Below are 14,833 nucleotides of genomic sequence, written 5' to 3' on the forward strand. Positions count from 1 at the left end.
GAGATAAGGCAAGTCCCTGCTGGGACTTCGAGCGGCAGGCCATGCCCCGGTCGCTGGGATTCAAGCCATGTGCCTCTTGCGACCCCCACGACCACTGCCTTAAGTGCTTGGGGGAAGCCCACAGAAAAGAGAAGTGCAAGATCTGCAGGGCTTTCAAGCCGAGGACTCAAAAGGACCGAGAAATCCGATTGAAAGCCCTATTGATGGAGGTAGCGCTCCGCCCAGCGTCCGAGCCAACCCACTCCACCTCAGTACTGAGCGTGACCTTAGTACGGAGCACACAGTCAGCGCCACCCTCCACTCGGCAATGCGCAACATCATCGGCAGTGAGGAAGAAAAAGCAGTGTGTGGAGCGCGGACACTCCCCTGCGCCATCGGTACGGGCAGATGCACCGGACCCGGCCCATCGAGACTTCTCCAGTGCCTGCATCTCCGGTCAGGGAGCCTCCCCCAACTCTTGGGAGTGGGAGAGTGCCGCTGCCAACGCCGTCGACACCGGAGGCATTTCAGGTGGCAAGAGCCTTGTTGGCCTTGCCTACGCCACCTCTGTCCCCCCCCCCCCCTCTGCTGAGGGGAGAAGGGGCCATTGTCACGGGAAACCCGCGTTGGGTCCCCCTGAATGGTGGTGGAGATCACCAGTATGGGGAGGAAGATCTCCCGCCGGATGGTCTCCGAGGGTAGAGCAAAGCCGCTCCCCCAGCAGTTGCTCCAGGTTGGCGGCATCGAGCCAACCTGCTCCGGCACAGGATGTGGAGTCTCCTTCTCGGCACCAACATAGATCCCCAGCACCGGAGGCAGCGTATGCCAGGAGGCGGCATTGGTCGAGGTGTGACAAGCGACGCTCGGCAGCTCCCGTTCAAGATTCCCGGCACCAAGGAGTTCGCCCGTACCTAGACGGTGCAGAACCCGGTCGCCATCGGAGGGCCCGGTGCCAAGGAGTTTGCCCGCACCGAGACAGCGCGGAACCTGGTCGTCGGAGGAAGACCCGGCACCACGCAGTCCACAACGCGGAACCAGGTCGCCTGAGTCCAGCTCGGCACTGAGGAGTTCGGAGCGGCGCCAACCTCGGGCCTCTGACTATGAGGGTGACTCGGGGTCTCCCAGCGGGGGACAGTCGTCAGACGAGCTGACGCCCCCAGAAAGCGTCACAGCCTGTGGCACAGTCAGCCCCTGGTTGGCCCCCAGAGACACTGGCCACAGCAATGGCCTTATTGGGCCCCATGGGGTATCCAGGTGGGGCTGGGGCCCCAATCCATTATGTCATTGGGGGTGCAGTCCGTGCCTCCGGCACAGGAGAAGGCCCTTAGACACCCCTCCTCGGACAATGAGTCAGATGTCATGGAGGGACCCTCAACGCCCCGCCCCTTCCTAAACAGGTTAAGGCCCTTCTATCCCGAATGAGCAAAAATCACTTCGGATCATTGGGTCCTTGGGATAGTCTCGGGGGCTATGCCCTACAGTTTACATCCACCAACAACCCTCCTCCGTCCCTCTTCAGGGACCCCTCTCATGAGCAACTCCTCTTGCAGGAGGTGGACACCCTCCTCAACATGGGAGCGGTGGAAATGGTCCCTCAAGGCAGAAGAGGGAAGAAGTTCTATTCAAGATACTTCCTCATCCCCAAGGTGAAGAGGGGTCTAAGACCCATATTCACATGGTCTCCCTAGCCTCCATAATCCCTTCCCTGGATCCAGGAGACTGATATGCTGCCCTCGATTTCAAGGACGCATACTTTCATGTGTCTATCCTCCCCAGCTACAGACGTTTTCTCCATTTCATGGTGGTTGGCTCCCACTACCAGTTTACAGCCCTACCCTTTGGCCTATCTTCGGCTGCAAGGGTGTTCACCAAGTGCATGGTGGTAGTGGCTACCTACCTAAGATGAAAGGGTATGCAGATTTTTCCTTACCTGGACAATTGGCTGATCAGGGGCAGGACCAGGTCCCAAGTGCAGGAAATCGTGACCCTCACTTGCTCCATGTGAAGCAGGCTGGGACCACTCATAAACGAACAGAAGTCCACACTAATCCCAGTGCAATGCATAGAATTCATTGGGGTCACCCTGGACGCTTCCCAGGCCAGAGCCTTCCTGCCTCAGTCACGTTTCGAGACGATGGTCTCTATCATCTCCCAGCTGCACCAATGCCCCACAACAACAGCCAGGCACGGCCTACAGCTCTTAGGCCACATGGCGGCCTGCACATACGTAGTGAGACTAACTCGCCTGCGACTCAGGCTGCTTCAGGCATGGTTAGCCTCGGTATATGTGCCGAGCAGACACCCATTAGACCGGGTGGTCACAGTCCCCCGCCTGTCTTAGCCTCCCTAAACTGGTGGTGGACTCCCAGGGCAGCAACGAAGGGCATTCCATTCAGGGAGCTTGTCCCGTCGGTCGCCCTAATTTCTGATGCGTCGGACTTAGGATGGGGAGCCCACATCAGCGCCAACCAAGGCACTCAGGGGCTCTGGTCGGGGGAGCAGAGGCGCCTGCACATCAACGTGAAGGAACTGAGGGCCATTCGCCTCGTGTGCAGGATGTTCCTCTGATTCCTCAGTCAGTGGTGCAGGTGCTGACGGACAACACCGCAGCCATGTTTTACATAAACAGGCAGCGGGGAGCACACTCCTTGGCCCTCTGAGAGGAAGCTCTCCATCTGTGGGACTTTACCGTGAGGCACGATTTCCACTTGACTGCCTCTCACCTCCCGGGAGTGAGGAACGACAAGGCAGATCAGGTGCCTCCCTGGGATCTCAACTTGGTCCTCTGCTCATCCTTTCATGGAAGGTAGCCTTCCTGGTGGCCATTACCTCAGTCAGGAGGATCTCTGAGATTAGGGCCCTGACCTCGGAGCCCCCTTATACAGTATTCTATAAGTACAAGGTTCAGCTGAGGCCACATCCGGCCTTCCTGCCTAAGGTGGTTTCCCAATTTCATTATAATTATGATATTTTTCTCCCTGTGTTTTTTCCCAAACCTCACGGTTCAGAGGAGGAGAGGAGATGGCATTCGCTGGACATGAGACGAGCCCTGGTCTTCTACATTGAGTGTGCAAAGCTGTTCCGGAAATTGACGCAGCTCTTCGTCACAGTGGCCGACTGGATGAAAGGCTCACCTGTCTCCACCCAGCGCATCTCCTCATGGATTACATCTTGCATCAAGTTCTGCTATGAGCAGGCGAGGGTGCCGCTTCCGGGAACCATCACAGCGCACTCAACCAGAGCTCAAGCCTTGTCTGTGGTCTTCCTGGAGAGAGTGCCCCTGCCAGACATCTGCAAAGCTGCCACCTGATTGTTGGTGCATACCTTCACGTCCCACTACGCCATCGTCCAGCAGGCAAGAGAGGACGCGGGATTTGGCAGAGTGGTGCTGAGGGCAGCTCACCGGTATCTCCTACCTACTTCCAAGGTATTGCTTGTTAGTCACCTATAATGGAATGGACATGAGCAAGCACTTGAAGAAGAAAACAAGGTTACTTACCAGTAACTGATGTTCTTCGAGATGTGTTGCTCATGTCCATTCCACAACCCACCCCCCGTCCCCGCTGCCGGAGTTGGCGGAAAGAAGGGACTGAGGGGGGTAGGGCCGGCAGCGCCTCATATACCATGGCATGTGCGTGGGGCTCCAAGGGGCACCGGAGTGGGATCTGCTATGGGGAAAAAGTTCCAGGTAACCGTGCACAGAGGCGTGCACACACCTACAGTGGAATGGACATGAGCAACACATCTCAAAGAACATCAGTTACTGGTAAGTAACCTTGTTTTTTGACTGGACATACAGTATTTGTTCCTTTATTGAATTATTGTTGTTTGTTTGCATTATTGTAGAACCCAGAGGTCCTAATCAAAGAGCAGGGCCTTTTTGTGCTTGTCCTTGTAAAACCAAGTAAGAAGACACTCCCTGTCCCTGGGAAATGGATCTCAGTATAACTTCTACCATCCAGATGAAGGCTTGAAGTCATTGGGTCTTTGAATTCCTCGGGAAGAGGTAGTTGTTTAGGGAGAGACTGTACAAAAACTGGATTAGAGAACTTTAGAAAATGTTAAACTTTCCTTTTTGAGCTACACACACATTATTAGTATTATTTATTATTTATTTAATGTTTATATTATTGTAGCACCCAGATGCCTTCATTGGGATTGATATGCTTTTCTGCTAGACAATACAATTGGCCCTGGCTCTGAAGAGTTTACCATCTGTGAAGAACAGCAACATATAGAAGGTGGGTGATAGATTAAAAAATTAGCATATTTGATTGTCTGTCAATCTCTCTCTCTATATATATATATATATACACACACATACACACACATTTACTGTTTTGTAAATATTGATATTCCCCAACTAACTCTTACCCTCATTATACATTGGCTGGCTGGCTGATTTCTTGCATTATGGCAGAAGTGGATCTTAAGTAGAGATTTGAAACAGGAGAAGGTAATAGCCTTGTCTTACATTACTGTAAGATGTACTGGCCCGGTGCAGAATTTACACTTAGTTTTGTCTCATTGTATCCATTCCCTCAGGTATGAGGCTTCTTGTCTTTACCTCTCCTGGGGTGGAATTCTGCAAGTTTCACATTCTTAGAGTAGGTATTAGGCCCTGCAGTTCTTCTTTCCAGGAGTCTGTGACAGCAGTGAATAAAAACTACTTACTTACAAAATCAGACATAAAAATACAAGTGTCACAGCACACTCTAACTGAAAAAATTGCTTCTGTTCTCATTTTTACTATATAAAATGAACTGGAATATAAATATTATACTTACATTTCAGGACAGTATATAAAGCAGTATAAACAAATCATTGTGTGTATGGAATTTTAGTTTGTACCGACTGCACTAGTGCTTTTTATGTAGCCTGTTGTAAAACTAAGCAAATATCTAGATGGGCTTATGTACCCTCTGGAAGACCTCTGTGTACTCCCAGAGGTACATGTTGAGATCTACTGACCTAGGAAGGCCTAACTTCTTCAGAGATGCCAGCAAGTGCCTATTTCTCAGTCTGGCTTCCCTGACAACTCCCTCTTCTCTTGAGTATGTGTTCCTCTTTAATCCTGGCACAGTCCTTTTGAATTCTGGCGTGGGCAGGCCTTTTCCTGTCCTGGCGCTCTCTTAACAACCTGCAAGTGTTTGCAGAGAATTGAGTCATTTTTTTCCCTTGCATGCTTGTTTTTCCTTCCATCACCCTATTACACTAACTCAATATATTCATACAGTAAATAGTGCACTAACCAGGTCAACATACAGTATTCTTCAACTAGTGCAGAGCAGCTCCACTTCTGTCATGAGACACTTAATTAAAAACAGGGAGTGGTGGTGGAGAGGTTCATAGAGTTCCATTCTGCCCTTAAAACAACAAAAAGCTGAGTGGTGGTGACAACATATATGGAGCAAAGGAAACCCTCTGAGATCTGACTTATGGGCAGATCCATGGGCAGTTTTCAAGATAATTAACATTACTTTTAGGGTGAGAGAGAACAATGGCTATCTACACAACTCTAATGTTTTAGAAAAATTGAACAGGTGCATTGTGTACATGTACCATTCAAGTCATCTACTGATAAGTAACAATGTTAACAAGAAAGCAACACTACAGCTGCCTGTTAGAAAAGATTGATATATGTAATGGTATGTTACAAAGGCTACTACAGTAAAGTACTGCTATAAACCATTCTGCTAAATAGAGGTCAAGCAGTCACTTCGTGTTGCTCCTGCTGACACATGGCTATCTTGTGTGATTAGCAATCACTGATTACTGATCCTATGTGCTAGAATAGAAGGGCTGTCTTAAAGCTAAAAACATGGGGGAGGGTTTGAGGGGGAGGGGTTTGGAATATTGTGTGGGAATTGTAATGCTTACAAAAGGAGTTGGCTTGATGTCCCTAGAGACCAGTCTTCTCTTTTTGTACAGGACATGCATAGACAGGCAGCAGCAAATCTAAGTTTTCTCACACTTCTCAAAAATGCCTCCTAACATGACTTAGAAGAAATGCCTATAGAGGCAAAAGCGGTTCATTTTTCTATAGCTGAAGCTACCAATGGTGATCTCAACTGAGGACATTGTAAGCAGAAAAAGAACCTAAATTTCTCAAGTAAAAAAATATTCTCTACCTCGTATTAAGGATCTGATCTAATGCCTATTGAAATGATTGAAAATACTCCCATTCACTTCCGTAGGTATTGGACCTGGCCCTAACAGCAGAAGAGAGAAATTCACCCAGGGACCCTCCATGATTTTCTCAGATCTTTAAATCAGGACTTCTCCAAAGTGCTCTTGCCTTATGGAGACTCTTCAGGCCCCCTTTTTTATTTTTTATTTATTTATTTATTTATTTGGATCTGAGCAAAAGAAACAACATAACTGAGCCAAAAGCAAAGCACAAACTGCTCTGGCTGCAGATAAACTGTTACCATTCCACTGGAGATTAAGACCGTCATTTAAGCAAGCTCTTCATTCCAGAATTTACTTACCCAAACATATATAAGATACCAATCTGGGGATTTACTGCAGTGATGCCTGAAAATCATTGTAGAGACCAGTTTTATTACAAGTGATATAATTCTGTTTTATACAGTCTTTCATGATTACATGCTTTACAAAATAATACATATTGCATACATGGGCAGCAGTGTCTGTGTAGGCACAAGCAACAGATTATATACTCAGCAAAAGCTCATATCCTTGGCCATAAAAACCTCTTCTACTGCAAGAGGAAACTTTCCTCAGCATACCAGTTATCACAGTTCTTAAATAAAAGTGCCAGTGGTTCTTTAAAGCCATAAATTACCTCAATGTCTTGAATCTCTCATCCAGAGAATGGTACCAGTACTGCAACACCCTCTCTACTGCACTGCACTGCAGCAGATATGGATATAAATCCAAATTCTAGTGTGGCACTTGAACCCAGAGGCAGGTGCTATCACCTGGTTAGCATACACTGACTTTTTGGGAAGGAGGAGTGGTTATCTGGCTTTCCTACATTCAACAAGCCCTGGTGGCTCCCACCTTTCACAGTAATACACTGAATGTCTAGTATTATAAAGTCAGAATTTCAAAAGTGCTAGAAGAATGTTAGGCATCCAACTTCCAATGACTTGAGAGCTGGACCACTAACTCCCACAGGCACTTTTGAGCGAGCCTTCTATTCAGAGCTTTACACAGGAATGAATTAAGCCTCACGACACCTTTGTGAGATAAGTATTTATTTATTATCTTCTTTTGACAGATGAGGATACTGAGCCACTGTGAGTCAGCGGAAGAGCCACAAATCTCCTGACGCTCACTGCTGTGTTTTAACCACTAGATTGCGCAGGTCCCGTCTGTGCTTTAATTCCTCCTTCCTTTCATTTACTATGTAGATGCCTTCCAAATTTTACTACCGTTTTATACCACTGTACCCAGCTGGCACTAAAGTGACTGTTCCATGCCTTTTTGATTTCAGCATGGAGCCAGCTACTTACTTGTCCTCTAGATTTCCAGATCGGGGTTAATTGCATCTTCAGCAAAGAGAGAAAGCAGGTGGGCAGGTTGTTGTTTTGCTGTGGCAAATCTATCTAGGGGAAAGATTCTTTGCAAAGCAGTGAAGGCTAAAAAAAAGTGTTTAACCTGAAATAGTACATAGCTAATGGTTGAGGAATTAAATTTCCCCAAATCAGGGTTTATTATAGGATGTAACTGGTCCAGGAGCCCTTATAAAAATGCATACAGGGAGCTCTGGGAAAAAGTGGCTTGCACAGAGCGGTTTGGCTGGGTGACAGAGGAGGGAGGATCATGCGCACAGACCAGGGAAGCGTCAGGACTGGAGAGACAGACAGCAGCGTTTGCAGTTTCTCTATTTCAGGAGGAGGAGGAGGAAGGACCCTGGGAAGATGGTAGGGTGCCGGAGACAGAGGAGGAGGGATGGGGAAGAGATGGGGGTAGCCGCTGCAGTCTGATGGATAATGGTTTGCAAGCTAAGGGAAAAGAAGAGAAGAAACCTGGAAATCAGTCACTTGCATCGGATCAAAGGAAAAAGCAGTCGCTCTTCCGGGCTGCAAAATAACTTGAGCTGCATCAAGCGAGGGGAAGGAGGAGGATAAGGCTGCCACCGAGGAATTTGCCGTCATTTCATTGAAACAAATCTGCGCTGAAAAGGAGACCGGAGAGGCTGGGGGCTGGGTGGGGGGTCAAAGAAGAAAAGTGTGAGGCTTGTGGCTGGGGAGAAGCAGAAGTGATGAGAGAGCAAACGGCAAGGCTGGGGCAGGCTGCTGGGGCTGCTGCTGCGCTCTGCCGGGAGGCTCGCTGCTGCTATTTCTGTGGGTGGAAGAGATTAAAGAGCCTCAAGTCGAGCCCGACAGCCCCGCGGCTGCTTCTTCCTCTGCCTGGGCCATGGAGACTTTAAACGGCACCAGCCCCAGTGATAACCTCAAGCAGCAGCAGCAGAGCCACCCCCACCCCCACGCGGAGAAGAAGAGGCTGAACCGAGCCCCTTCCCCTGCCAGACCCTTCCTCAAGGATCTCCACGCCCGGGCATCCTCCACCAAGCCCCCGCCGGTGCCTCCCAAGTCCCCCAGCCTCTCGGGCAAGCCGCAGCAGCCGGGCCCCCCGCCCCAATCGGCCGGGCTGCTGGCCACCCAGAGCCGCCTGTCCAGGCGCAGCAGCTGCCCGGCGGCAAAGGCAGCGGGGGCGGGCGGCCGAGCGGGCAGCGCCAAAGCCTCCCTCTGGAGCAAGAAGGCGGCCCGAGGCCACGAGCCGGGGGGCGGCAAGGCCGGGGGGGAGCCGGGCCACGCGCCCGGCAAAGGCAGGAAGGGCAAGAGAGGCGCCCCCCCGCCGCATGCAAGCTCCGCGCCCGCCGCGCCCGGGCTGGGCAGCGGCCATGCGGCCGGCGGGGCGGCTCCGGCCCGGCTCAGCCACACCGACAGCAGCTCCGACCTCTCCGACTGCCCCTCCGAGCCGCTCTCCGACGAGCAGCGGCCGGCCCAGGCCGCCAGCAGCGACGCCGAGTCCGGCACGGGATCCAGCGACCGGGAGCAGCCGCCGCCGCCTCCCGCTCCGGGCCGAGGGGGCAGCCTGGTGCCCGGGGTCGGCAACCACCCGCAGCCGCTGGGCGCCCAGCCCCAGCCTTCCTCGGAGACGGAGAGCGCCGGCCACCGGGCGGTGCAGCCAGCTCCGCCCTGCTGCAGCGAGCCGCTGGGTGAAGAGGCGAGCCGGGGGCGAGCCTCGGAGAAGGCGGCCGGCAAAGGGGACATGCGGCTGGGCAGCAAAGCGCCCGCCCCCTGCCTGCAGCCGCCGGTGGAGGAGGAGGAGGAGAAGGAGGAGCTGCTGCTGCGGGAGATCGAGGAGCTGCGCTCGGAAAATGACTATCTCAAGGTAAACAGCGCCGTGGAGGAGGGAAGCAGGAGCCTGTGCCTGGGGGAGGGGGAGAGGTGTGGGGGGAGGGCACCTGCCGAGCGCCTCCCCCCACCCCCCCTCCAGGGGCCTGGGAATGAGCAGGTGCGCGTGGCTGGGTGGGGGTGGAGTTGGTGTGTTTTGGAGGGGGGAGGGTAGGTGCGTGCACAGGAGAGGGGGAGGTGGCACTTGCTGGGTTCTTTCTTCTCCAGGTAACTGGGGTGGGAGTTGTGGTCATGTGTAGAGCTCTGGAGCACGCTGGGGGAAGGGGTGTGTTCATGGAGTGTATGGACGTCAATTGCGGGGTCACTTTCCCTTCCACTATTTGACAGTGCAATAAAAACTGGCATTTAGGGCTAGGCAGTGGCTCTCAAGGATGTGAGCTTTAGTCTCTACAAAAGGCGGGATGCAACTTTTGGAAGGGTGTTGACGGCTCAGTTTTGATTCTCAAAAAAAAAAAAAAAAAAAAAGTCTTCCATAAAAGGGCTGCTGTACTGGGAAATCTGCTGAAAGGAATCCACTACATTTCTCCAAGCCAGAATGCTGCCATAGAAAGAGTAAGGGTTGGATTCTTTAATTAACATGCAGTAATTGCGACAATCTGAATTTGGCAGCTATGTTTCTGAAACAGACCTTAGTATTTTTAAAGTAAGCATCTCTTGGGAGTAACACCCACCAAAACCAATGTTTCAGTTTTACTTGTTATATTCACTAAGCCTTGTAAAATAAATACCGACACACAATGTAAGTACATAAACATTTGACCTTCTGTCAACGGTGTGAAGATCTCCTACAAAACAGTGCCATGGCAAAAGCTAAAAAGGGCAGCTAAGGGACTAATGCATGTGATCCAGTTTCTCCATAAAAACCTGATTTATGGCATCTAAGTCCAGTGCAGTGTGCACTGAAGGCTGTTATGCTTAGCTGGTGTGTGATATTTCAACAATCCCTAAACTTTCTTTCTGCCCAAAGCATTATGCTTTCTCTGTTGAATACAAATACTATGCTTTCCAGGGAATATCTTCCTCACATTAGCTTTGTTAAACTTTTTTCTCTCTCACTTGAAATGGAAACAATGACTTCATGTTATTACTGTCTATTGTTATATTTATTATAGCAAACCCCAGTCATTAATTGTGAAGTACTGACAGATTCTGGCTGAAATCAAGATCAATAACTAAAGAAATATTAGTAGTATTATCCTAGTGTAAAAATACATTTTTCTGTATGTATTCTGTCCCCTCATCACTTTGTATTTTGGAGCGAAAATATAGAAGGTTTGCCTAGTAGGGAATGCTACTGGCTGAACTGATCCACTGGAAACTTAACTGGACATGTACATACAAAATGATCTTTTGGCCTGGCAAAGAGACTGCATTCATAAAGATCTATAAATAAAATAAACAGAGCCAATTGGGTAACCACACATACTGTACATGGCTTCTGGTGGATACAATTTTGTGCTCTGATTTTGCAAATGCAGGGCTTCATTCTGTAGGCTTTACTCAAACAAAACTTCCATTGAAGCCAGTAGGAGTTTTACCTGAGTAAGGACTGCACAAGAACAGGGCCCAAAGAACAAGTGAGTTGGGTAACCTTGAAGGAGAGAAGTGGCAGAAAGAGAGAAAGGGATTATGAAACTAGTGATTTGACTAAAGGCAAGCCTACATTTAAAATGCTGCATCGGCGCAGTGGCACTGATGCAGCGCTTTAATGAAAACAACGAGAGTCCTGTAGCACCTTAAAGACTAACAAATTTCTGCAGGCATAAGCTTTCGTGGGCTGCAACCCACTTCGTCAGATGCATGAAATGGAAACAACAGATAGGAGGTATATCTATACATCCAAGGGTAAGAAACATAACAATGGGGAGGGCAAGTGCTAACAAAGTCAATTCAGTTAGGGTAGATGAGACCTATTCACAACCATTGATTAAAAGGTGAGAATGTGTGAACAGTGACCATTACTTCTTGTAATGAGATAACCATTCCAAGCCCCTATTCAGACCCAGTCTGATTGTGTCTAGTTTGCATATGAGTTCCAGCGCTACAGTTTCTCACTGAAGTCTGTTTTTGAAGTTTTTTTTTGTTGAAGTATGGCAACTTTCAAGTCAGCTACAGAGTGTCCTGGGAGATTGAAGTGCTCTCCTACTGGTTTATGGATGTTACCATTTTTTATGTCTGATTTGTGTCCATTTATTCTTTTGCATAGTGGCAGTCCGGTTTGGCCAATGTACATGGCAGACGGGCATTGCTAGCACATGATGGCATATATTCCATTAGTAGATGTGCAGGTGAATAAGCTCTTGATGGTGTGGCTGATGTGGTTAGGACATATGATGGTGTCACTAGAGTCGATGTGGGCAGAGAGTGTTTCTGCCAATGTGCACACGCTTTAATGAAGACACTCTATGGTCTACGCCAATGGTAGAGAGCTCTATTGGTGTAAATAAACCATCTCCCTGAGTCGTGGTAGCTATGATGATGGGAGAAGCTCTCCCGTCGACAAAGTGCTGTCTAAATAACTTGACACACAGTGGGATAGATCTTCAGCTGGTGTAAAGTGGCATAGCACCACTGACTTCAGTTTAGCTTTGCCAGTTTATACCAGTTTAGGATTTGGCCCCAGGAATATTGACCTATCCACAGCATGTGTGTAAATCTTTGCAGGATGAAGATCTAGCTGCATAATCTCACTGCTGTAACTTCCATCTTTACCTCTTCCCCAACCTTTGAACTATGTCTAAAACTTGATTGTAAATTCTTCAGGTCTTCTTGGTATTCTTAGCTTGTCTACATAGTGGAGTGCACAAAGGGTGTGTGATTTCTAAAGTGTACTAATGTGTTGTGCATTAATTGGTTCATGTAGACCCCGCTGGTGCTCACTAAAGATTCCCTAGTGCACATTAACATACCACTGTTTCTAACAGCATGCATTAAAGACAAATGCACTAGTGAATCTTTAGTGTGCACCAGTGGGGGTCTACATGGACTTATTAATGCACAATATGTTAGTGCACTTTAGAAATCACTCCCCTCCCTGAGAGTACCTTACTCGACCATTTAGACAAACCCTATGTTATCTGTCACGCTTCCGGGTGTTATAAACCAATAAATAATAATAATTAGAAAAATTATCTAGAATAGCAGATTTTAAAATTACAATGTAAAAACACACAAACAGGAACATTATATTTAATTGTTTCTACAATGTATTATCCTTCACATAAGCATATGAAGAAGTGCAAACTGTAAGATTAAAAAATAAAGCAGAAGATTTTTGTCTAGTATTTTAAATACAGTTAGGTCTCAAGCAAATTAATTCCAGCTAGTTTATTACACTAACAGGCCTTAGGACCAGGTTTAAAACCCCTAGCATACCAGGACATCATCATCCAGTTCTTATGTTGAGATGACATTTCATAATTGACTCATTTTCATGTGTTTTAACTAGCCTCTTTGCCTAGGTAGTTTTATTTAATATAGACAAGAAGAATAGAACTTTCCAATAGCATATATAAGATATCACATTCTTTTCTGAGGCAAAAATGTTACATCCACTATGAAATGTCATGATTGCTGATATAGTGAAACCACAAAGTATGCAGGCAGAAGGAGAATAAAAGCAAAGAGTACAAATCGTAATAAATGAGTAAGTCCTAGAAGAAGCTAAGTTTTAAATGTAACAAAATATTTTTAAACCAACCTTGTTTAGAATATTAACGAGTGCATATGTAAATTATTATTACTACTAATAAGGGCCCACATTTTAGTAATTCAAAATCTCTTTGCTTTCTCTCGATATCAGATTAATTCAAATCAAATAAATTAAGGAAATGCTTATTTTAAGTAAACAAATTTATTGGGAATAGTGATAATGCTAAATAATTAAACTCTTTTGCTACTGAAAAATAAATTTGGGCCTTTTAAAATATTTATCTTGATAATAATCGATGCTTTACAAATCCTCCCCTCCCCCCAGCTTAAACACTGCATGCTTCATGTGCAGTGTATGCAAAAAGGTCCTAAGCAAAGTTTGAGCACTTATTACAATCATTACATTCAACTAGTGCTTTCTCACATGTACTTTATTGGTCAGTTTCACTGTGTATCTAGTAGCATAGCTTGAAAAAGTCATGAATGTTGCTAAACTGTAGGCTAGCACAAACTGCTCTGACAAATAGCGTATGCCCTAAAATAACACTTAAATGATTTGAATGTCTTATTTTGTCTTTATATTCTTACTGTTTCTTAATGGTGACTTGTGCTGGATATCACTGGAAGAGGGAACATTCCAGGGTGGGAGTATTCATTTTTGTTTAAAATCACAATATGTATGACTTGGTTATGATACACTTCACAACTTTTATCTTCTTTTACATTGTAGCCTTCTTAAATTCAATGCTTCTGGATCCTGTGTTTTAAAATTACATATAAAGGTGTTTTCAATATATTTCACGTGTACTATATCATGGTTTCAATCTGTGACCTACAATAACTTGGTGTGTATCTGCATGGCAAGAATGATCAGAACTGATGTGACTAATATTTTTCATTTAGCAAGGGTTATAGGGGTTAGTCAAGCAAAGGTTATTGTGGTCTCTCTTTGACATGTTCCTTTCCACACCTAATATGCATTAGTCATATGGAAGAATAGAGGTAATAACCCTAGGCATCAAAATAATGTGGATCATTTCAGACACAGGGTCAGTCAGCTGTTAGAATGAAATGTCAGTTTGGTAAACAATGGCAGTAGGTCCATGTGCCTTGTTAGCCACAGCTGTGGCTCTGCTGAAAACATTTCATTGTCCAGGGGGCAGCAGGGTGGATTATTTGTATAATGTGATAGACAATAGTTTCCGTCTGTAGGTTTTAATAGATTATATTAACATTGCACTAGACAGATGACTACTCCAACTGTTCAAATGGTAGCAGTTAAGGAAATGTACTGAAACATTAACAGCTCTGATTATTTGAATAAAATACATAAGCTCACAATGCTTAATTCTGCTTTCTGTTTTCCACTGTGGATAAGCAAAACTGCCCTAAAATCACAGGTATTAATCACATTAGAATTGTCAGAGGTCTAAAACTGTTTTGTGCAACCAACATACAGAATGATAATGTAATACTGCCTCCTGACAATTGATATCAAAATTTGAAGATCAATTAAGGATTTTTAAACTTGTTTGACAGTTTGAAAGCTGAATAATAATTTGAGGTGCTCAGGGAACTTGCAGTTCATTGGCACGTTTTGCAAAAGGCAAGAATACTACTGTTTGATTAAATCAAAAACAGCCTTCTTGGGGCATATTCAACTCTTATGTAAGTCTGCTGAAGTTATTGGAGTTACATCAGGGATGAATTTGATCCTCAATTGTAACATGGTAACCTACATAATGTTTGCAATGCAGTTGTAGACACGTTGGTCCCAGAATGAGAGATAGGTAATAGGTACAGGTTTTGAA

The 14,833-nt window shown here is 46.7% G+C and overlaps 1 protein-coding gene across 2 annotated transcripts in view; it reads left to right on the plus strand.

Annotated features, from left to right (window-relative positions):
* Positions 1-7,832: 7,832 nt before the first annotated feature.
* The window catches only part of MTCL1 (microtubule crosslinking factor 1), a 166,531-nt gene continuing 159,530 nt past the window's right edge, over positions 7,833-14,833 (plus strand). For both annotated transcript variants that reach the window (XM_067547669.1, XM_067547674.1), the window contains exon 1: positions 7,833-9,348. In XM_067547669.1, coding sequence (XP_067403770.1) covers positions 8,368-9,348 — 981 coding nt within the window. In that variant the 5' untranslated portion in view covers positions 7,833-8,367. The remainder of the gene's footprint in view (positions 9,349-14,833) is intronic.

This window comes from Emydura macquarii, unplaced genomic scaffold (assembly GCF_026122565.2).
Source record: "Emydura macquarii macquarii isolate MOO-44397 ecotype Brisbane River unplaced genomic scaffold, CSIRO-AGI_Emac_v2 contig_212, whole genome shotgun sequence".
Lineage (NCBI taxonomy): Eukaryota > Metazoa > Chordata > Testudines > Chelidae > Emydura > Emydura macquarii.